This window comes from Polypterus senegalus, chromosome 2, assembly GCF_016835505.1.
Source record: "Polypterus senegalus isolate Bchr_013 chromosome 2, ASM1683550v1, whole genome shotgun sequence".
In the NCBI taxonomy this organism is placed as follows: Eukaryota; Metazoa; Chordata; class Cladistia; order Polypteriformes; family Polypteridae; genus Polypterus; species Polypterus senegalus.
This window is the reverse complement of record NC_053155.1, coordinates 277,613,998-277,636,866: the sequence shown is the minus strand read 5'-3', so window position 1 is coordinate 277,636,866 and position 22,869 is coordinate 277,613,998. Positions and strand designations below refer to the sequence as shown.

Below are 22,869 nucleotides of genomic sequence, written 5' to 3'. Positions count from 1 at the left end.
TGCTTAATTGATAATGACATAACGACGGACTTGCCCACACCTGCCCATGAAATAGCCTTTGAGTCAATTGTCCAATTACTCTTGAGCCCATGAAATGAAGGGATTATGTAAAAAAATGCTTTAGTTGCCTCACATTTTTATGCAATCTTTTTGTTCAACCCACTGAATTAAAGCTGAAAGTCTGCACTTCAACTGCATCCGAGTTGTTTCATTTAAAATTCATTGTGGTAATGTACAGAACCAAAATTAGAAAAACGTTGTCTCTGTCCAAGTATTTATGTATGTACTAAAACAAACAGCACTTGTTAGCTGAATAAAGTTAAACTGATATAATACCCTTCAAATAAATGAATTATAGTGTTCTGGTATACGAGTGTAAAAATTGACAAAAGTCTACCTACTCCAGAGTGAAAAGTGTGTTTGCATCACAGTAGGTTTAAACTGCAATCGTGATAAGAAAATCTGATTTAGCAATTATAACAAAAGAGAATACAATGTAAAATACCAAAGATAACCCTCCATGACCAAATTGTCACATATAAAATATATATACATTTTTCAGGAACCATTTTTGGCCAATATTGAAAATATGCATTACTCAGAAGCTTTTAAAAGCCAATTTATTTAATAAATATTTGTAAAATTCAGTAAAGTAACTTGGTGAATTTCTTAAATTTTAAAATGTAAATTCTTTTCTGATATTTTTATTAAATATAAACCTGATCCCATTTTTTTTGTAAATGCAATAAAAACAAACCACATTTAATGTACAGTGGCTACACACACACTACTATATTTGGGACTACTACCTCAGTTCTCCGGAGATCTGGTATTATACCCTAGCTAACAGACAGACTGCGAAGAATATACATGTTCTCATTGTTCCCTCCAGCTTCTTCCAACATGCCTAAGACAAGCTGGTAAGGTAGACTGACCACTATATACAGTACTGGCCTGGTGTTATTCAGCGCTTGAGGCTGTTTGTGTAAATATATTCTGTGACAGAGTAGTGTCCAGTTCAGGCTTCTTTTTGTGCCCAGTGATATCCTAAAATAATTAGGTGCAGAAAATAAATAAATGACTTACTTTATATGAGGGCATGATCCTGGCCACATATTGATTTTATTATGAAAACATATTTTTTGCTCAAAATGTTTTAATCTAATTTTCTCTATTTATTCATGAAGACAACTCAGTAAGGGGCGGCACGGTGGCATAGTGGGTAGCGCTGCTTCCTTGCAGTTAGGAGACCTGGGTTCGCTTCCGAGGTCCTCCCTGCGTGGAGTTTGCATGTTCTCCGCGTGGGTTTCCTCCGGGTACTCTGGTTTCCTCCCACAGTCCAAAGACATGCAGGTTAGGTGCACTGGCGATTCTAAATTGTCCCTAGTGCGTCTTTGTGTGTGTGTGTGTTCCCTGCGGTGGGCTGATGCCTGCCTGGGGTTTGTTTCCTGCCTTGCGCACTGTGTTGGCTGGGATTGGCTCCAACAGACCTCCGTGACCCTGTAGTTAGGATATAGTGGGTTGGATAATGGATGGATGGAGAATAACTTACTTCCCCACTTAAATGCTTAACTTTCACTAATAAAACTGGCTATTTGTTTATGAAATTAGAGACCAATTAAATCTTCTTCTTTCAAGTTGATTCAAATTTTTTACTATTGCATTATCACATGGATATTTAATGAAATTAGCTCAAATAACCACATTTATACAGAATCAAAATATATTTAACAAATATTTTAAAATATTAGCAAAATACTTATTGAAAAAAAGAAGTAAAAACATACATATTCATCAAGCAAAACAAAACTCACGTTGTATATACTTGTTCAAGCTGCTGGTTAAGTGTGAGGTTTTTGGTTTCTAAATATGTTGCCATTTCAGCCACCACAACTGCAGCACTCACACCATCTTTGTCCAAGACGGACGTTCCGCACATGAAACCTGGGTAGTAAAATTGAATACATCAGTTAAATGTAAAAATGTTTTACATTAACAGTACCAAATTCATCAAATGCTCAGTTTTTCCACCTTCTTTATTTTTGGCAGGCTGCAAATGTAATACAACATTCTCAAATCTACTTAATCCCTTAATTGTCATTAAATACTGAAAATTGCCTCAAAGATAGGCGTCTAACTCAGATCCTGATAAGGTGCAGTGGCTGCACATCTTTGGTCCAGCCGTATTCTTAATTACTAACCAAATAATGCTGCTAATTCAACAAACTTTTTTGCCTCACTTTGATTTGCTTTTTAAGATTCAAAACCATTAACTATTTATTTTTCCCTTAATCAGCAACTAAACAATAATGAGATGCTAAGTAAGCTAACTTGTTCCAATCAATTTATTAAGTAGAAGCCAATAATTATTTATTCATGTGGCTTGCTACTGCTCTCATTCCGTTGAGCCAGACATTTCCAAAACTGATGAAATATTCTATTCAAAATATTCTATGGAATAAAGCAGAACAACATTTCTCAGACCTTATCTTTTTTTATTATATTTTTTTGAAAATGATATTGCATGATTTACAATGGTGTTCCTGCTGATTAAGGAACAAATAAAGAAACAAAATAAACAAAAGATTTACCAGTTCCGAATCTGTAAATGTAAGTTAATTACAATTAAGGGAAGAGTAGAATGCTCCATTAGCATAAGCAATTAGTTAGCACTTCACAAAAATGGCTAGAACCAAAACCTGCAGCTACTAGCCAAAGGCATTCATATTACAATATTTTTTTAATAAGTGTTTGCATGGGTCTGGTATTCTTAATTTAAATCTCACAACTGGCTGTTGTTGGACTGCACAAAGTTCATGGCTGCACAAGTTTTCTTCTGGGACACTTGTTTACTGTATCCAAAGAGACAGATTAGGTTAACTAATGACTCTAAATATATATATATATATATATATATATATATCTTCAGTTTCTAATTCAATCTACAAAGAACATAGTTCCAGCCTCTAATGTCAAGATTTTCATCTGAATTACTACCAAATTTACATCGTACAAAGATATAATAAAGTAGAGAAACTTGCAAATAGAAGAGCATGAAAAATAAATACATTTAAGGAGATGGAAAAAATAAATAATTTAATTTATATAATGTAATGCACCATAATTCAGAATTCTACCTTCTTGTGTCAGGAATATGAATATGATTTGGTTTTAACACACCGGAATTAACACCCACTTATTCTATAAACAAAAATCTACAAACATTCAACAATGCACTACCACACTTTAAAACACAGCATGCTTTCAGAAATTACAATTTGATAAATTGTTTTCTTTGTTTATGCAGTAACGTATAACATCAGTCACATGCATCAATTTTAACTTTTATGAAACAAGTAAAGCAAATAAAGGAATTATAAAATGCATATGGATCTGAAGCCAAACAATATAGTTGACATGAGGTAAATTCAATTTTTCCATGCTGTTAATAGCATTGTATCAAAACATGGAAAATATAAAGTAGCAAAAATAAATACTTACCTATGGATTCCTCAAATGCAAACAAAATTTCCATCCCACTGTCTAACAGCTGTATGATACGATTTCCTATCCACTTAAAACCTGGTAAAGTTTCCTAAGGGAATAAAAGAGAGGGGGCAACTTTTAAATGTCCAATCTAGACTCTATGCAGAAGTATTGCTAGACTTTTTTTTATCAGTATACAATGGAAACCATCTGTGCAAAATGCTTCTTTGCAGATTCTTGAGGGTGTACTGTGCATGTCTTTGTTTCTCCACAGCACACAAGTATATTCTTCACATCCACAACGTGGAACAGATATCCAAAAATTCCTGTAACATTTGTTTCACTGTAGAGAAACACACTGCAAGTGTCAATCAAATATTGCACACTGTGGCTCTGTGCCTATAGGAGATGATTTTTGAAGTCTTTTAACAGTCCACTTCAGGGGAAGAATAAGGCCATATTTGCGTTCTGTCAATTCATACCTGTCAATTGGACTTGCAGCACATCTTTGTAGGAAAAAAAACCAGAATGTGCAGAGTATTCAAGCTAATAAGAGGAGATCTCATCCTCTATATAGAAGATACTCCAGTTAATAAGTTGAGTTATAATTTCTGAGAAAGACCATGCATCTGCTATAAAAACATTATTGCTAACATAAGAAATTCTACATGACAAATTACATAAAAATGCATATAGAGCAAACTATAATTGTGATTATACACTCACCTAAAGGATTATTAGGAACACCATACTAATACGGTGTTTGACCCCCTTTCGCCTTTAGAACTGCCTTATTACTACGTGGCATTGATTCAACAAGGTGCTGAAAGCATTCTTTAGAAATGTTGGCCCATATTGATAGGATAGCGTCTTGCAGTTGGAGATTTGTGGGATGCACATCCAGGGCACGGAGCTCCCGTTCCACCACATCTCAAAGATGCTCTATTGGGTTGAGATCTGGTGACCGTGGGGGCCATTTTAGTACAATTGAAATGATTCGAGCTTTGTGACATGGTGCATTATCCTGCTGGAAGTAGCCATCAGAGGATGGGTACATGGTGGTCATGAAGGGATAGACATGGTCAGAAACAATGCTCAGGTAGCCCGTGGTATTTAAACGATGCCCATTTGGCACTAAGGGGCCTAAAGTGTGCCAAGAAAACATCCCCCACACCATTACACCACCACCACCAGCCTGCACAGTGGTAACAAGGCATGATGGATCCATGTTCTCATTCTGTTTACACCAAATTCTGACTCTACCATTTGAATGTCTCAACAGAAATCGAGACTCATCAGACCAGGCAACATTTTTCCAGTCTTCAACTGTCCAATTTTGGTGAGCTTGTGCAAATTGTAGCCTCTTTTTCCTATTTGTAGTGGAGATGAGTGGTACCCGGTGGGGTCTTCTGCTGTTGTAGCCCATCCGCCTCAAGGTTGTGCGTGTTGTGGCTTCACAAATGCTTTGCTGCATACCTCGATTGTAACGAGTGGTTATTTCAGTCAAAGTTGCTCTTCTATCAGCTTGAATCAGTCGGCCCATTCTCCTCTGACCTCTAGCATCAACAAGGCATTTTCGCCCACAGGACTGCCGCATACTGGATGTTTTTCCCCTTTTCACTCCATTCTTTGTAAACCCTAGAAATGGTTGTGCGTGAAAATCCCAGTAACTGAGCAGATTATGAAATACTCAGACCGGCCCGTCTGGCACCAACAACCATGCCACGCTCAAAATTGCTTAAATCACCTTTCTTTCCCATTCTGACATTCAGTTTGGAGTTCAGTAGATTGTCTTTACTTAAATTGTTGTTATAACAAATTGGTTAAACAGTTTTCATTTCCACCCCAAATAAAGTACACTTGTGAATAACCATGGCTTTGAAACTTAAACAAATTTCATTTTCAAAATAGATCTGTGCATACCTCAAACTGAAAGCCTTCTTTTTGAGCCATTGTATGCAAAATCTTTGAAGAAACTGTGGTTGCCAACATGTAAACCTTCTTGATATCTTTTTTTTCTGCATTTGCTTCTCGCCAACACAGTAGCATCCACCAGCCAAGCAGAGCCGCCAGTTCATTTCCAGTAAAAACTTTCCAGGTCCCACTGAAATTGTAAATTTGAACACTTATTTGACTGAACAATATAAATGACTAAACACAATGAAAATACTTTATATATACTGCTTATCTATTAAGAAGCGCAATTACATAAAACTTTACTCTTGTTGTGTTATCATCTCCTTCCTACCACTTTTCCATTAGATGGGTTATCTTTTAGATTTTCTCCATTAAGCACCTCTCTGTTTGCTGCCAATTGCAGGTCTCAATTATCTTTTTTCTTGCAATCTATCCATCATTCATCACTTACTTGGTTTTCTGCTTGCTGTCTGTCCTTCCCTCTACTGCTATGCAGCCTAATTTACTAAATTTCCCTCCTTCATTCTTTGCATATATCCATACCCCCTCACCCTTGATTCTCTTTACTGATTTCATTAGAACTCCTTTCTGTCTGCAAGGTACTGCACTTTATCTCTATAACGTCCAGATTTCTTCTATACTGCTTATAAGGTTGGTCATCTCAGCAAATTATTTTTTTTCTGTGTAGTTGGTACTTTAAGAGGAAAATGCCTTACTAAATTCACAACTTTTTTCATTTAAATTATGCTTTTACTCAAAATCACTTACTGTAACAATATATAATTATCTAGATATAACCTTATTTATACAAGTAGATTTTAATTTATATTATATTCTATTTCTACCAAAATCAGTATAGTTTTGCTCCTAATGCATGATCAAACAATGGTTGCCAGTTTAATGAAATAAAGAATGTAAGCCATACACATACTTTGTTTTCTATTATTAAATATACAAACCATCATATTTTAACAGAGGAAAACACTATCGAAAGCAGATGTATTTTTAGTTCAATTTGTGCACCTGCTGGGATGGCAACAGTGTATTCAAGTTGAGCCAATTCATGCATTCAATTGATAATAACAGAGTTTCACTTTGACAGAGTCCAAGGACTGCCAAGCTCCTTCCATGTATTTACTAATAAAACAGAGTTAAGTGAAGGAGATTTCTTTCAGACATTGAAGGATAATTTTGGCTTTTTTCAAGTCTAAGTTACTTCTTCACAATCATGGTATGCATTAATTTGCAACATAAAAAATTGTGTTCTAAAATGAAACACATTTTATAAATTTAAAAAAAAATATTTAGTCTGCTCTCATCATTTATAATGAAAGTGAACAGTACTGTGGTCCCAATGTAAGAAATGAATTAAAAAAAAAAAAAAAAAACAAACGAAAGAAAAAGAAAAACTTTCTGAATACGTCCACTTTGATTGCAAACATGTAAATTTAAGAAAACATGCCTTACATGTTTCTGAGGCAAGCTTGTTACAAAAGAAAAAATTTTATCACAGGCTCTTGGTACCATTTTCTCAAAGTAAGGATATGTTTCTTGCTCGCTTTTTTGTTTGTAGCAGCAACACTCTCCATCATCATGTTATAGTCTACTTATTATTTTTGCTTCTGCAATCCTGCTTCTTCATCAGTTATGTTCTGCCAAGACTTGTAACAGACAGACAGACAGATGTACGCTCAAATCATATGACTATTTTTTACTAAATGGTGCCTACTTTTCACAAGAGATTCACGCTGAGTGGGAGTGTGCTGGTGAACTGTGTACATTAAGAGTTCCATTGTACTTTATACAAATAATAAATCTGAACTGACTGCACTATACTGTATTTTTAATGAAAGCATCAAATTTTTAGAAATAAACTTGATACATTAGGATTAAAAGTCAAGACGGAGGTAAAGAATTTAGGGGTAACTATTGACTCTGACCTGAATTTTAAAATCACACATTACTGGATTACTAGGACAGCATTTTTTCATTTAAGAAACTAAAGTTAGACCTCTTATAACATTGCAAGATGCTGAGAAATAACTTCACACTTTTGTTTTCAGTCGGCTAGATTACTGTATCACACTCCTCTCAGGACTACCCAAAAAAGACATCAATCGAATGCAGCTAGAATCTTAACTAGGAAAAGAAAATCTAAACACATCTATTCAGTTTTGATGTCACTACATTGGTTACCTGTGTCATTTAGAATTGACTTTAAAATACTGCTTATAGTTTACTATGCCTTAAATAATCTCGCTCCATCCTATATTTCAGAATGTATTTCACCTTACACTCCAAATCGTAACCTTAGATCTTTTAATGAGTGTCTATTTATAATTCCAAAAGCTAAACTTAAAAGAAGGTGAGGCAGCCTTCTGCTGTTATGCAACTAAAACCTGGAATGTTGTGCCAAAAGCAATTCGCCAGGCTCATACAGTGGAGCACATAAAAAGAAACAAAAAAAAACAAACTGCTAAACACACATTATTTTAACATGGCTTTCTCATAACTTCACTGTAGTTTAATCCTGATACTCTGTATATGAATTTAATTATCATTATCATTCATGGTGGCTCCAAAATCTGTACTAAGCCATACTTTCTTTGCTGTTCTTTTTAAGGTATTCTGTGGTGGCGATCTGCACCACCACCACCCGATAAAAGCACTGTGATGTCCCTAAATTGATGGATTAAAGGCCAGAAGTCCATATGATCATCATCATCAAGTTCTATCATGTAAACCCTGAATACCATGAGGACTGATTGAGGACTTTTATGTTAGGTAGAATGCCTAGAGACGGCTGGGCGGTCTCATGGTATGAGAACCAAGCATGATTTAAAAGAAAAAAAAAAAAAGATTAAACAGACAAGCATTATGAGTTCCTCTTGCTAAGGATACGGTAATAAAAGAACTGAAGGCAACATTTTTAATCGAGTAAACTCACTGACACCGTTCAGTCCATAAATGTATGGGGTGAACATGCAAACCTAATGCAGACCATAGTAATGAAAAGGTAGGACTAACAACTCTGCACTGCCACTTTTGCTTATGCTAAAATACCTGTACACAACTTACCTAATTTAAACTAAATGTATGCCTACAATGTCTGTTATGTTCTTGTCACTTAACTGGAATCTTTCTCTTGCTAGACCACAGAAGCTCATATGTAAATTATCATACAGGCATTAGCCAGAAATATTATTGCTTTCTTAAAGTAAAAGAATGTAAGCAACTGTGTCACTTTTTTTAGTTATTGTTGTCTACTTTTCTAAAGAACTGAGACAGTAATTCACATCTGGGCATGAACATTGAATAAAGTCAATAATGGCACTTAGTGATGACTTTCTAAGGTGAATTTATGCCCCTTAGGGCTGAAAGGGTGCCACAGAGAAAGATGAGTGGCAAAGGGATATGCACAGCCAGACTTCTTTTAAAATGACAGAATCTCCCTGACTTTTTTTGCTTTTTTCCTTCTTAAAAAGATATGGATATGGTGTTTTACAAAAATACAGTATATGGATACACTGTTATGCAAGAAGTGTGAAATCTCAATAACTTTTTAGGTCTAAAAAACATAAATATTCTCTATGTTTAAATCACATCAAGAGAAGGGTTTTTTTATTTATTTACAAAACGATACATTTTAAAACTAATTTTATGTTGCAAATTACTATATATCATGATTGTGATGAAGTACTGTGCCTTCACCATGAAAACAGCAAAAATATCCTTTAACACACTACTCCAAATGGAATAATTTGCACCTGCCAGAATCATACATCTGGTGGATTTGGAACTTAAATAAAGAAACACAGTAATATAAATCTGGACTAATCTGTCGTGGCATATAATAAATTACTAGGTCACCCAAAAATAACTCTAGGAGATATTCTAGCCTTGTTTCTATTTTGTTGTAGCAGATAATTTCTACACATGTAAAACATTCAGATACATTTTGGAACTTAAAGAACTTTTGAAAGTGGTAACATTTGTAATTTGCTATTACTGAGTTAAAGGCAGACATCACATTTTTGGTTATCAAATATTCTTGAATGAATGAGTCCTAGTCATAAATAGCAGCGAGAGTGGAATGTAATTATGTGTAAGTAGAGTACATAAACTACATGTTCTCTAATAGCATTTTACAAAATCTTGTAGGTAAAAACTGAGATCAATGGTGACTGAACATCTTTCATAGACACCAGAATCCAGCTCAGAAGATATAAAATTCAAATAATGAACTACTTAGTTGTTGGATGTTCAGGGTGTATGTTAAACTGTTGTTTATTTTTAATTAAATCATTTTTTTTTTTTTTTTAAATACTTGATTGGAGAAGTTTCAAGCTAAAATCTTTTGCAGCCAAAGTATTGACATTAATGTATAGAACACATCAACAGGTTGCTTTGCCAACAAGTGTCAGTAAATATTTTTTGTAACCTGCAGATAACACAGCTATTAGGTTGTTTAAGTGTAGCTTATGGAGTACGTGTTTATCGTCTATGCTTAACAGGTTACAGAGTCGCATTTAGGAAGCTCCCTTATTCTTGTCTTTACTGTATTTCTAGAAGAGTAACTTTTTGCTTTACCTGCTTGCATTTTTTTTTAACTTTTTACAGCTACAAAGATAACTTAATTTAATTGGTACAACTACAATAGCAAAAGTGTTGGTGCTGCAGAGATTAATGCAAGCTGCTGATGTGACAGTGAGATCTCACCAACTTGTGCAACTGTTCTTACATTTTAGAAATAAGTACTGGGCATCTGTTTGGCTGTCAGACACATAAGAGATGAAATTAAACAAAATATACATGGTAAAATAACCTCATCTCAAGGTAAACCTGAAACACTAAATTAATCATCACATATAACATGTTGCTGTGTTTAAAGAAAAGGTATATAAATGCTTTCTAAATAGGAGTTTTTCAGATTTCAAAAATCTATACACCTTGCTCAATTTCAGATATCTTAATGAAAATTGAGCTCTCCCAGGATGTCATTTTCACGTAGACCATGTCTCCATAATTTTCACTGGGTTCAGAATTGTTTCATGAAGACTGACAAGTGGACAGAACTAAGCCTGTTCATGTCCCCTATGCTAAAAGCTAAGCATGGTCTGAAACAGAAATGATGAAAGTAATATGGGCAAATTGATCAATTAGTTTCAGCAAATTGAAGGCTAAATGCTTGAAATCACAGGGAACACTAAGAAAATAAACCATGAATCCAGCAGAATCTTGATGTGAAAATGGCTTTCAAAATTGGTTTTATTCATTTAATAAAATGAATTATCCTTTTAACACTTGTCAGTATGTAGAAATCAACAATTTGACTATGAATTAATTTCCTGAGAGCCATAAATTCAACATGAGGAAATACTTGCTAAACTATCACTTCCAGAAAAAAAATCTTAAATGTAAATATACTCTAGAATATATATATATATAGATATATATAGATATATATATAGATATATATAGATATATATATAGATATAGATATATATATAGAGAGAGAGAGAGAGAGAGAGAGAGAGAGAGAGAGATATATATATATATATATATATATATATATATAGATATACACATACTCACCTAAAGGATTATTAGGAACACCATACTAATACGGTGTTTGACCCCCTTTCGCCTTCAGAACTGCCTTAATTCTACGTGGCATTGATTCAACAAGGTGCTGAAATCATTCTTTAGAAATGTTGGTCCATATTGATAGGATAGCATCTTGCAGTTGATGGAGATTTGTGGGATGCACATCCAGGGCACGAAGCTCCCGTTCCACCACATCCCAAAGATGCTCTATTGGGTTGAGATCTGGTGACTGTGGGGGCCATTTTAGTACAGTGAACTCATTGTCATGTTCAAGAAACCAATTTGAAATCATTCGAGCTTTGTGACATGGTGCATTATCCTGCTGGAAGTAGCCATCAGAGGATGGGTAAATGGTGGTCATGAAGGGATGGACATGGTCAGAAACAATGCTCAACGATGCCCAGGGGCCTAAAGTGTGCCAAGAAAACATCCCCCACACCATTACACCACCACCACCAGCCTTCACAGTGGTAACAAGGCATGATGGATCCATGTTCTCATTCTGTTTACGCCAAATTCTGACTCTACCATTTGAATATCTCAACAGAAATTGAGACTCATCAGACCAGGCAACATTTTTCCAGTCTTCAACTGTCCAATTTTGGTGAGCTTGTGCATATTGTAGCCTCTTTTTCCTATTTGTAGTGGAGAGGAGTGGCACCCGGTGGGGTCTTCTGCTGTTGTAGCCCATCCGCCTCAAGGTTGTGCGTGTTGTGGCTTTACAAATGCTTTGCTGCATACCTCGGTTGTAAAGAGTGGTTATTTCAGGCAAAGTTGCTCTTCTATCAGCTTAAATCAGTCGGCCCATTCTCCTCTGACCTCTATCATCATCAAGGCATTTTCGCCCACAGGACTGCCGCATACTGGATGTGATTCCCTTTTCACACCATTCTTTGTAAACCCTAGAAATGGTTGAGCGTGAAAATCCCAGTAACAGAGCAGATTGTGAAATACTCAGACCGGCCTGCCTGGCACCAACAACCATGCCACACTCAAAATTGCTTAAATCACCTTTCTTCCCCATTCTGACATTCAGTTTGGAGTTCAGGAGATTGTCTTGACCAGGACCACACCCCTAAATGCATTGAAGCAACTGCCATGTGATTGGTTGATTTGATAATTGCATTAATGACAAATTGAACAGGTGTTCCTAATAATCCTTTAGGTGAGTGTATATATATATATATATATATATATATATATATATATATATATATATATATATATATATATATATATATATATATATTTTACTTTAGGTAGGATCTACCTGTATATGCTTTTCTCTACATATTCAGTTTTTTACAGTTTCCCACAAAGATGTACATATTAGGTTAGCTGAAAAATATAAACTGGCCCTGTACATATGTAGGTGTTTGTGGAAATGTGCACTTCACCTGACTAGCATCCTGTCATGCCCTGCAGTCTTGAACTGGTCAAACAGAATTGAAAAAGAATGGATAAATATTAATATACTTGTTTTGGTGTGCACTTCAAAACACAATATTGCTTTTATGCATAGAACATGACAAAGCATTGCTTCCCTCAAAGAAAGAAGAGAAAAAGCTTTTTTAGTTTTTTTATTCCCTACAACCAACAGTTAGCTAAATTTTCTTAACTAATTGAAAACAAAATAGTGATAGCTTCAGTATACAGAGTCATGCAAATAACACTGAATGTTGAACAGTTTCTCAAGGATTTGTTCATTCTGTAATTAAACATGCAGCTAATTTCTCACAATCACCCATTAATTGTCTTTTTTGATTTCATTGCCATCTTGCCCACTTTCCGCAGGTTTCAACTAGTGCCAATTTAAGTAACAGTTTATTCTTAAAGTTACTTATGATCTTTTTCCAAATAATAATATAAAAATAAGTACATGAAGGCATGTGCAAAAAAGGAAAAGGCACCATTTCAAACCCAGAAACGAAATTTCTTTCCTTAATCAAAGTTCTTTATTAACATACCATTATAATTACAGGGGTAAATCAACAACCATCCTTAAATAACATTTGAACATCAGGCAAATAGCGTTGCAGTTGGCTAAATGAGTTTAATTTTTATTTTTCAAAAGAATTTTAGGAAATATAGAAGATGAATTAAAAAACAAACCAACCTATAAGTCACCATGCAAGTTTCTGTAAAGAAAATTATTTTTTCATTAATTTAGCAATATATATACAAAAAAAATTGCTTTTATATAAAGTGATTGGCACATCCATACTGGCACAATAAAAATAAACAGTAAATGGCATTTTTATTATTTTGTGAAAGGAGGTAAGCATGAGAAAGGGCACCTGATTTGAAAATTTCTACTCCAATGCTCCCATGATGATATACAATAATGAGAACTATAAAGCACAGTCAGGACACGGTCCATAGTATGCTATGATCACCCCCATCTGCCACATTAAATAAAGTTGACAGAAACTAGCTGAACAATAAACAGACGAAACCCAATGTATGATGGTCCTAGACTTGATGCAATATTGTGAGGCTGGTTTGATGGCAAGGAAGATGAAGGAGAGGTAGTAAGCAAGAGGTTTTAAGATTATAAAGACTGAGACTTGGAATACAGACAGTATGACATGAAAATTAAAAAAACAGGTGACATATTCAGAAATTTGTACTTTAATTCTTCAAAACTCATAAAAATGCATATACTTCACATACTTTTTGGAGGAATCCTGGATACATGGAAAAATATCTTTGAATCAGCATAGACAGAGTCTAACCAATTAACTAGAGGTAACCTGAAAAGTTTTCCTTCCCATTGTCTTTAATAAAATAGTGTAATTCAGATCAGAAGAAACTATTCAAATAAACACACCTTTTTGCTTGGAATACATGAAAGGGACCAATAAATATCATTGCTGATGCTAACAACAGGAGTTTGGAAAAAAAAAAAAGAACAAATCTGCACAGCAGTGCAAAACTACTTACTTCTCCAGCTGCTCTGCCACTGCCAGGCGATCAGCATCAGGGTCGGTTGCCAGTACTACCCGAGCTCCCTCTTCCTCAGCTAATCTTAGTGAAAGGCCCTGAACAACATGAAAAAAGAAAAGATGATTAGCTTATCATATTCAAGTAGACACTCTGTGTGGTTGATTATTAAAGCATTCTCCTTGATTGGTTAATTGATTATGCCTTTTTGTTTGATAATGCACAGTGAACATGACCAAGGCAGCTTTATTTAAACAGCAGTTTTGAAAAAAATGATAGATAATGATTTAGCATAGTGTTTCTTATCCATTGGAAGTGGGTTGTGAAGTGGGTCGTGCACTGGGTTGCAGCACCTTGCCACTCCGACAATTAGAAAGTAACTTCTGCAATAACCACTTAAGCCTCAAAAGGGTTTAACATCTTTGGTGCTCATTTGTTTGTTCATAACACAATAACACAACAGTATGGGTCAGATTACCAATGATATCCATACACAGGAAAGTTAAACTTCTAATAAACTGATGCAAAAACAGCAACTGCCTCTAAATGTTAGCAGAATAAAAGTGGAGACATGTGCCTATTGACATTAATGTGATTGCTATTGAAAGATCAACTAACTTTAAGTTCTTAGGGTGCCTGGATGGAAACAGAATTTCAAACTAAAGCAAGGATAAAGGACAAGTAGCAGTGAATGTGACATATTAATTTTAATTTTACAGAATATCCTTGAACTGCTGTTGGAGTGCAATAAGTGGGTCACTAGAATGTGGTTAAGACTCATGTCAGCATCTGTGGAACCATTCAGTACTATTAACTTGTGTTCTCTGAGTGTTTCTTGTTTTATGTGAGACATATTTTTCTAATATAAACTATTGCATATTTGCATTTATTGCAGTTGCTTTTCCTTTGTAACCTATGTGTAACCTGGCAATGTACTATATTTGAATTGTCAATGTATTTTTGATTTTTCAGTGTTAACAAGTTCAGCAAAAAATAAGGTTTCCTTTTAATGTAAAACATAAATACAATAACCTGAAAAAAATGAATGTGAAAGTATATGTACACTAAATTAAATAAGGTTGGGAACAAAGGTAAAGCAAGGGAAAAAATAAATCAGTTTTTATAGATCCAATAGGTTTGAAGGCGTTAAGAAAAATGTAAATACACCCGAGTCTATACACTTTGTGACTGGTAATTTATCAACTATAATGTAGTGCTTTCAGAATAATTATCTACAAAATATTGAATTCAAAGTGGTAAATTCCAGTTTGTCCACATAAGATAAATAACGCTATTTCTCAAATTACATTCCTTAATATATTGTTATAGTCTAAATGAAACAATATTATTTTAAGATCTAGACTATGTATTTGATAAAAAACTGCTACATGGAAGAAAACCAAATTCTCACCAAAACGCATTCGCCTTCCTCAGGATTGGGGCACTTGACTGTAGAGAACTCAGGGTCTGGATCCTTCTGCTCTGGAACTGGAATTGGAAAAGGAAATCCAAAAATTCTGAACGCCTGCTGCACATAATCGTGCCCAACTCCATGAAAAGCAGTGTGTACAAATTTCAATTTTGTAACTGTGTTCAGATCTCTGAAAAAAAAAAATGTATAGTAGAAGTATTATTACAAAATGGCAGGAATAATAAAACTGCAAGTAAATCAAATATCATATAGAAGTTGCTGAAGTCACCATCAAGACCACTATATAAAAATGGATATGATATTATAAAATAGCAAAAACAAAAAAACAAGTAACTGTAGGTAAACCAAAAATCCTTAACATTCATAGAGTATTTGCTGAAGTTACCACTGACACCACTATATAAAATACTGTGTGAGGGATGCCATGAGAGGACTGGCAGCCCGGCCAGAACTGAACCTTACCCCGCCTGGGATGCCTATGGAGTGGAAGGTCAAGGAAAGACAGTTTGCACAGGGCACTGACACCCCTGAAATGCTAGATGGCAGCCACCACTGGTTACAGTACCACCACAGATTCCCACATAGCACACTGGGAACTGGAGTTCATTGGCTCATCCCCGTTGGGTTCCGTGGATGCCACCTGGGAGTGCTAAATGGACTAGCAAGTCCTTCTTTGTCAGCCTCACCCCGGAAATACTCCAGGGTGTCACATAAAAGGAGCACCCCGTTGCAGTTTGGGGAGACAGAATTGGAAGGAGGAAGACAAAGCTTGCCACCAGGGGTGGGGGAAAAGAGAAAGAGAGAGTGTTGAGTGGAGTTTATGTTGTGGGAAACTGTTGATTGTAAAGAGTTTCACACAATTGAGCCCTTTGCGTTCATAGCAAACTTGTTACCAAGCCTTTGTGCCGAGAGTTTGGGCAGCTGCAGCATCCACTAGTGACCACAATGGACATACAAAACTTTCAAACCTAAGACATACTGCTTATGAACAATTATTTACATTAGGCATAAAATGTATAAAAAAGACTGCACCTATGAAAGCAAATTTTCTTTAAATCTTCCATGTAACTTTTGCAGATGTCATCTAATGGATCTTTTGCCAGACTACAATAATCTGGTAAACTTTTATGCCATGATTCACTCCATGGTTCCACATTTTCTTCTATATATTTTAAAATTTCCTTGTCATGAGGGGCTGTTATTTGAGCTCCATTCTCCCAGTACACCTAGAAAAGTAATATCAATCAATTAAGAATAAAAATGATATTGATGTAATGCTGTTTTTTTATAGGCCCAATAAATAATTATCAATCATTACAATTAAAATTACAATGTACACATTTGATTATAATTAACACCAGTTTAATTAATTTATATGGATATAATTAACTGAAACATTTTTCAAATTTTCCATTGGTTTTCTAGCTCTAATTAACAAAACCCCAAATTCATATAAATAATAGTAATTCACCTCAATAAAAGGACACGTTTTATGCGTGTTGTTAAGGTTGCTATGTCTCTGTTATATGCCAATCGGTATGTGAGTTTATAAAAGCAGGACTAATGTTTATGATGCACCATCTGTTGGGATTAAAAATGCAATGCAATTTATTACTACTATGTCTTTGATACACCGTCTGCTGGAATAAAAAATACAATGCATTTAGTTACTACATGTATTAGAAAATAGATTCTCAAAAGGTATACTGCAAGCCTTAAAACTGAATACATTTAGGTCTATGTTGATTGCTTAGATTTCAACCCATCTTAGACAGGACAACTAGTGAAAAAATAAATAACAAAAAGTAGTCCAAACAAGATAATTTATTACCATTGACATCAAAATCTTCTTGTACCTAAGAAAAATAGATTTTAGCATTCTCCATTAGAGTTAATTAACAACTTGCTTAACTTCTAAACCAGGATAGAGTAATTATAGATTCTCAGTCTATGGAAAATTAATTTAAATAGTTCTTCAAAAAAATCTTCTACACTGCCTGAAGATTTATGGTTGTCATATATACTAGACTTTTTGCAGTCATACCTAAAACTATATGCTGCTTAGCAACTACACTTCTCAAAAATGCACAAACAGAACAATAAGGCATATGTAAGGATAAAAGATGCTAGCCAAGTCTGGTACTGATTAAAAATTATACAACACCCCAATTTACTAGAGCTGCCCTGACTGTTATGCTTGATCTGCCATTCCAATACTAAGAACATGCTGTGACTGGTTATAGCTTAAAGCACTTAACTTAAATGTCTATAAACCAATGAGAACAGAACTACCCAAATCACAACAGAATTTCAATACTTCATTCTCCTTACTAGCAAATTGTTCTTTCTTTCATGTCTGGCTACAACAACATGAAAAAAGAAAATTATTTGTTTTATTGATACACCCAGTTTTTCTAAGATCGACAGTGATCCCAGATTTGACCCAAACACATGATATAGTTATTGTGATCAAATTTTATAATGGATAGTTAACCTCTTAGATTGATGAATGGTTAAAAAGACAACAAAAACAATTTACCCAAGAATATTATCTTTGTAAAAAAGACTTTATCCATTATGGATAAGTATTTCTTTATAATTGTAAGTGAAAAGGTGTCACAACTATCCCTTCATATTACTGGAATGTGTTTTATACAATTTTTTAGGAATAGGAACATGTCAATGTGTTCGAAATTCAGTCATGTGCACACAGGAACAAGTCAGCTAGCACTCATAATAATTTGTGTGTTATGAAACACACACAGTCACTTTAACTATAAGCAGTTTTCATTGCAAAGCTGTCATTCAGCAATTAAGTCTGGAAAATTTTGTGTCTGCAGTACCATTGATTTCATCTGATAATAGGTGTGGTGGCACGATATTTTGAGATGTTTCCCTCAGTTGTGGCAGACTTACTGGCTGCGACTAGCAGAATTATCAGCTCTTACATCTCCTCTGCAAAATGATTTTCTATAGCTAGTAAAAGTACCACTAGATGGAGTAATAACCTGTCTCAAAATATCCGATTAACTGCCAAAGGCCTTTGCCGACAACCCCACTGAGTAGCAACATTTCTTGATCTATTATTGTACAGACCCTCTGTGGGATTTGATATACCGGTAACTGCCAGTTATCAGGATCTCCTTCTCAGTTCTGTTAGTATGTTTGGTTGATGTAGTCTCAGCCTACCAAGCCACATGCTTGTTTTGTTTGCAGAGAAAAAAAATGCTGCTTTAGTATTTTAGTATGGTATTACAGAGTTTACCTTAAACACTGTCACCCTTTTGGTCAAAATGCTCTCGAATTAAGCTACATTTAGTATGCTTCACTTTCACTAAAGTCATTTATTTTGATTATGAATGTAAAACAATATAATTAAATGCTGCTATCAGAATAATTTTAAAGGTACAATAGGTCACAAAATAAGTCTGTATCAGGTGTTCTAATGCAGCAAGGCCATTATATTTTCCAGTGCTAAGTTAACAGTACATATAATAATATCCAGTTTAAAAATCTTAATGCAAGTTAATCGAATATTGATTAATTGTTAGCATATCTAATACAGTTAAAGGATTTACTTACAAAATTCCTCCAATGTGTAAAGTCATTTTGTCATGTTGCACAAAAATGTCTTGTGGGAAGTTGTGAACTAGTTTCACATATTTTCCAGAAGTGCATTAACAGACTTTCTGTCTTTAAAAATGATGAGTACACTCACATACCATGCAGTATGTATGTATTCCTCTTCAGATTAAATGCAGCCTTCCTGATAATTCCAGATATTTTACATTTTAAATAGGCTCTTTCCTAGCTCCATTTTACAAACTAACATACTTTACTTATGTAAATAATTAATCTGTACTGTATAGCCCTTAGATTTTAACACCTTCCAACAGCTTTCACTTTGGAGTATATATAAAGGGACATTACTCCCAAACAAAGAGGGTAACAAATTGTGTTTCCAGTATTCTTGTTCTTTTTGTTTTGTACGTCATGCCGAACTTGTTTAGTCTCAGAAATGCCATCAACCTGCATGTGTTTAAGATGTGGATGGAAGTAATAGCATAATAAGGACAACAAAAACTTGCAAATTTCCTCCACCCATAGTGGCTGGAATTTATAAATTCTTGTAGATTTTTGGTTCTGTATGTAAAAAGCAATAACATCAGCATGTAGTGTAGTTCTTTTTAATGTACTCCTCATTCCTCATACTAAATTATCATTACAATTGTTTTTTTTCTGTCCACAACAATTCCTGAAACCAAATTAATCTTACTAATACATTAGCTTCTTCTCCTTGCCAACCTTTGGAGCAGCACCCCACTATCATTTTTAATATATATCCATATGTATAAATATTAGGACATTACTTGCATTCAGATTATCTTACACGAAAAGGAGCTTTATTCAACATACCTTGTACCCATTATCCTCTTTAGGATTATGGGACGCAGTGATCATTACACCACCAATAGCCCTGAGCTTCTTCACGGCATAGGGCTGTAAAAAAAATACATTTTCATTAAAAGCAACACTATTGATGATGACAAAAGAATCACAAAAAGATACTGAATAAAGCATTACTTACATGAGATGATCAAATTTTACTGGGTCAGCTATTTTCACTTTGTATTGGCAATGTAAGATTATATGAATTGCAGATGTAAATCATATGTCAATTGATCTAGTCTAACAAAATCATTTGCATAGACAGTAATGACAAAAAAATGTACTTCATTCTAATTATTTTCCTAAACTGCCCAAACAGTTAAAAATGGTCACTAGCTTATACAAGAAAAGAACTAATAGAGAATAACATGTAAATTTTGTAATATTAATAATATTATTAATAATAATGCTGCATTTATACAGCACATTAAATCAGCAATACCAACAGTTAAAATTTATATTTTCTAAGGCAATACTACAAAGAAAATGGACTTGGTTAAGGTTGCACGAAAAGTTAAAACATTTTAGTTACAAACTAAACTAACATGCTAGTTTCCTCATGTTCATGTGAAATTAAATTATTGACCATAGATAGATGCATTTATCTGATAATTACCCACACTATTTCTGAACTATAAAGACATCAACAGTAATTTATGGTATAGATTATAATTAGGTTTTCTTCATCCAGGTACCAGTTACAGGTTCCATTCCAATATGGTTAATAACACAATGAATATGCATTAATATGTGGGATTGTGTAATGTGAGGTTGTGATGTGGACATCTTCTTAAACTTATACAGGCTACCATTAATGCATTTACTTCTACCCACATCCACCACAGGTTTTCCAAAGCGATTATTAGATCAGTAATTTTGGAACAGCAAATGACACTTATTGCTGATGAGAGTTGTATCTATTTGTCGTATAAAGAAGGGGCAGGCAAACAGCAGAGTATCTGAACCCATTGTGACCCATGCCTGTGAAATACCTAGTTTAAAAGTGTAGAGATATAGTCTTTTAGTCATTTTAAATGCAGTTTTCATGCATTAAATTGATTTCCTGGATTGTCACATCAAGTAATTGGAAACTAGCATGACAGCACAGAATGACAAATAGGTGGCAGTTTGAACACAGGAATTCCCTTCCATCACATATAGAATACTGATAATAAGCATAAGGCCACAGCAAATTTATACACATAATAATCAGTTTTATGTAGTCAAATTTGTAATACATTACTGAAAAGTGTTGCTTATTTTGTTATATTTGAAAAAATTCTTTTTTTAAATATATAAACACAGGCTCCTTGCTATAAACTAAGAATTTTTTTCATCCCAGTCATTCAATACCTTGCATCAAATCTAATTTTTTAAAGTATACCATCATTAACCTTGGAACCAAAAAAAAAAATTCTTCCAAAATGTTGCAGGTCCTAACTTACTGATATTTCCAGTGTATAAACAAGCAAGCAGTGCGAGACCCTAACAAAGCTAAACTTTTGGCTGATTCAAAATTTCCTGCTGCTTTGTTGCAAGTATGCAAGGCAATGTATTAGTTTTTCAGCTTTCTATTTTTTTTCTGTCTCTGAAAGATGCATAATTAAATGCATGAAGACAAGTTTCCTCACTATCTTTAGTGTCCACTGTGTTCTAATTCAATAGCTTAATTGAAAAGAATAAATCATCTGTAATCAGGCAAAACAATGCAAACACTACATGCTCACAAGAAGGAAATGTGTGCGTGTATTACTTTTTGAAATCCACAAAACACAAAGGGAGTACCCTTCCTCTCTATAGACTACCTATGGACAAGAAACACTGTTAATAGGCGAAATTTATCAAAGCATTTTTCACAGTAAATCGACTGAATTTGGCAATAACCTTGTTCACCAAATTTTTCACGGAAAATATGCCGTTAGGCAGGCTTAGGCAAACTCTATGAGCGTCACAATATTTTGTAAGGCCACACATCACAGAGCAGTAGCAGCTAATGTTAAATGGGGATGTGACTACCTGATCTGCACTACCTGGAAGACTTCAGCTGTGCATGTGCAGAACTTTCATACAAGCATACTACAAGAGCACTCCAATCTTTCTTGCGCAATTAAAGCAGTTTAGTGATAAATCATACAAAACTGATGAATTCTGCAAAAATCTCCCAACCCAATGAAAAGAGCATAAGTAAAGTTCAATAATTGAAAATAAAAACTAGTTCAATCAGTCGCAAATATCTTAAATAACAGCTGGAATTTCAGCAAAGAACGTGCTCTTGACTCTGTAAGGAAAACCTTACTGTATGAATTTATAAAGTGCATGAAACTGTTTCTGCCAGTGTGTGGTCAATAATTAAATGGAAATTATCTTGCAATATATTGCAGAAAATGACAGATGATGCTGTAGCAGCACTATTTAAATGGACTACAAATCCCAGCCACCCTGGGACTACTGTGTCACTGGGTAGCTTCAACGGTTGCCATGAGAGCTGCTGGGTGAAAGATCAGCGTGCTGTTTTGGAAAGTGAGCCATAAGAAGCTGAATGGATCTCAATCTGTGGTTTCTTTTGTGTCAACATTTCACTGCACAACTGGATTACAAATTGCACCCTTTGGATTACAGTTTTCTCTGGATTTATGTTCTTGTGCAGCACCTGCTTGTTCATGCCATTTCATCTGGGTTGAAAAATATCTTTGTCTGGGACTGCTTTCAACTTCTGCAAATCTTCACTGGACTGTGTAGTGAGTATTTATTATTAATCATTTTGTGCCAAGTGTTTTGTTCAACTTACTTTTATCTGTAATATTAATCATTTTTGTCATTTAATACCATAAACATACACACAACTTTATTACAATAAGTTACATTTTGTAGAAAGTTACAGTTCACTAAAGAATTGCTGAACAAAGCACTTTCTCTGAAGGGGACCACTCGTCTTTGTTTTGGCAGCCAGACTCACACACATGGTTTGCTTGCATGGTGATAATTCTCTCACACATTTCTCGCAACCTTTTGCATCTTATTTTATTGCAACATAC

The 22,869-nt window shown here is 34.6% G+C and overlaps 1 protein-coding gene across 1 annotated transcript in view; it reads right to left on the bottom strand.

Moving 5' to 3' along the window:
* The window catches only part of pgm2l1 (phosphoglucomutase 2-like 1), a 66,565-nt gene that overhangs the window by 14,210 nt on the left and 29,486 nt on the right, over window positions 1–22,869 (bottom strand). The window contains exons 5-11 of the mRNA XM_039745636.1: window positions 19,802–19,885; window positions 16,418–16,611; window positions 15,365–15,554; window positions 13,954–14,051; window positions 5,410–5,590; window positions 3,502–3,595; window positions 1,815–1,944 (exon numbers count right to left, since the gene is read on the bottom strand). Of these exons, the coding sequence (XP_039601570.1) occupies window positions 1,815–1,944; window positions 3,502–3,595; window positions 5,410–5,590; window positions 13,954–14,051; window positions 15,365–15,554; window positions 16,418–16,611; window positions 19,802–19,885 (971 nt within the window). The remainder of the gene's footprint in view (window positions 1–1,814; window positions 1,945–3,501; window positions 3,596–5,409; window positions 5,591–13,953; window positions 14,052–15,364; window positions 15,555–16,417; window positions 16,612–19,801; window positions 19,886–22,869) is intronic.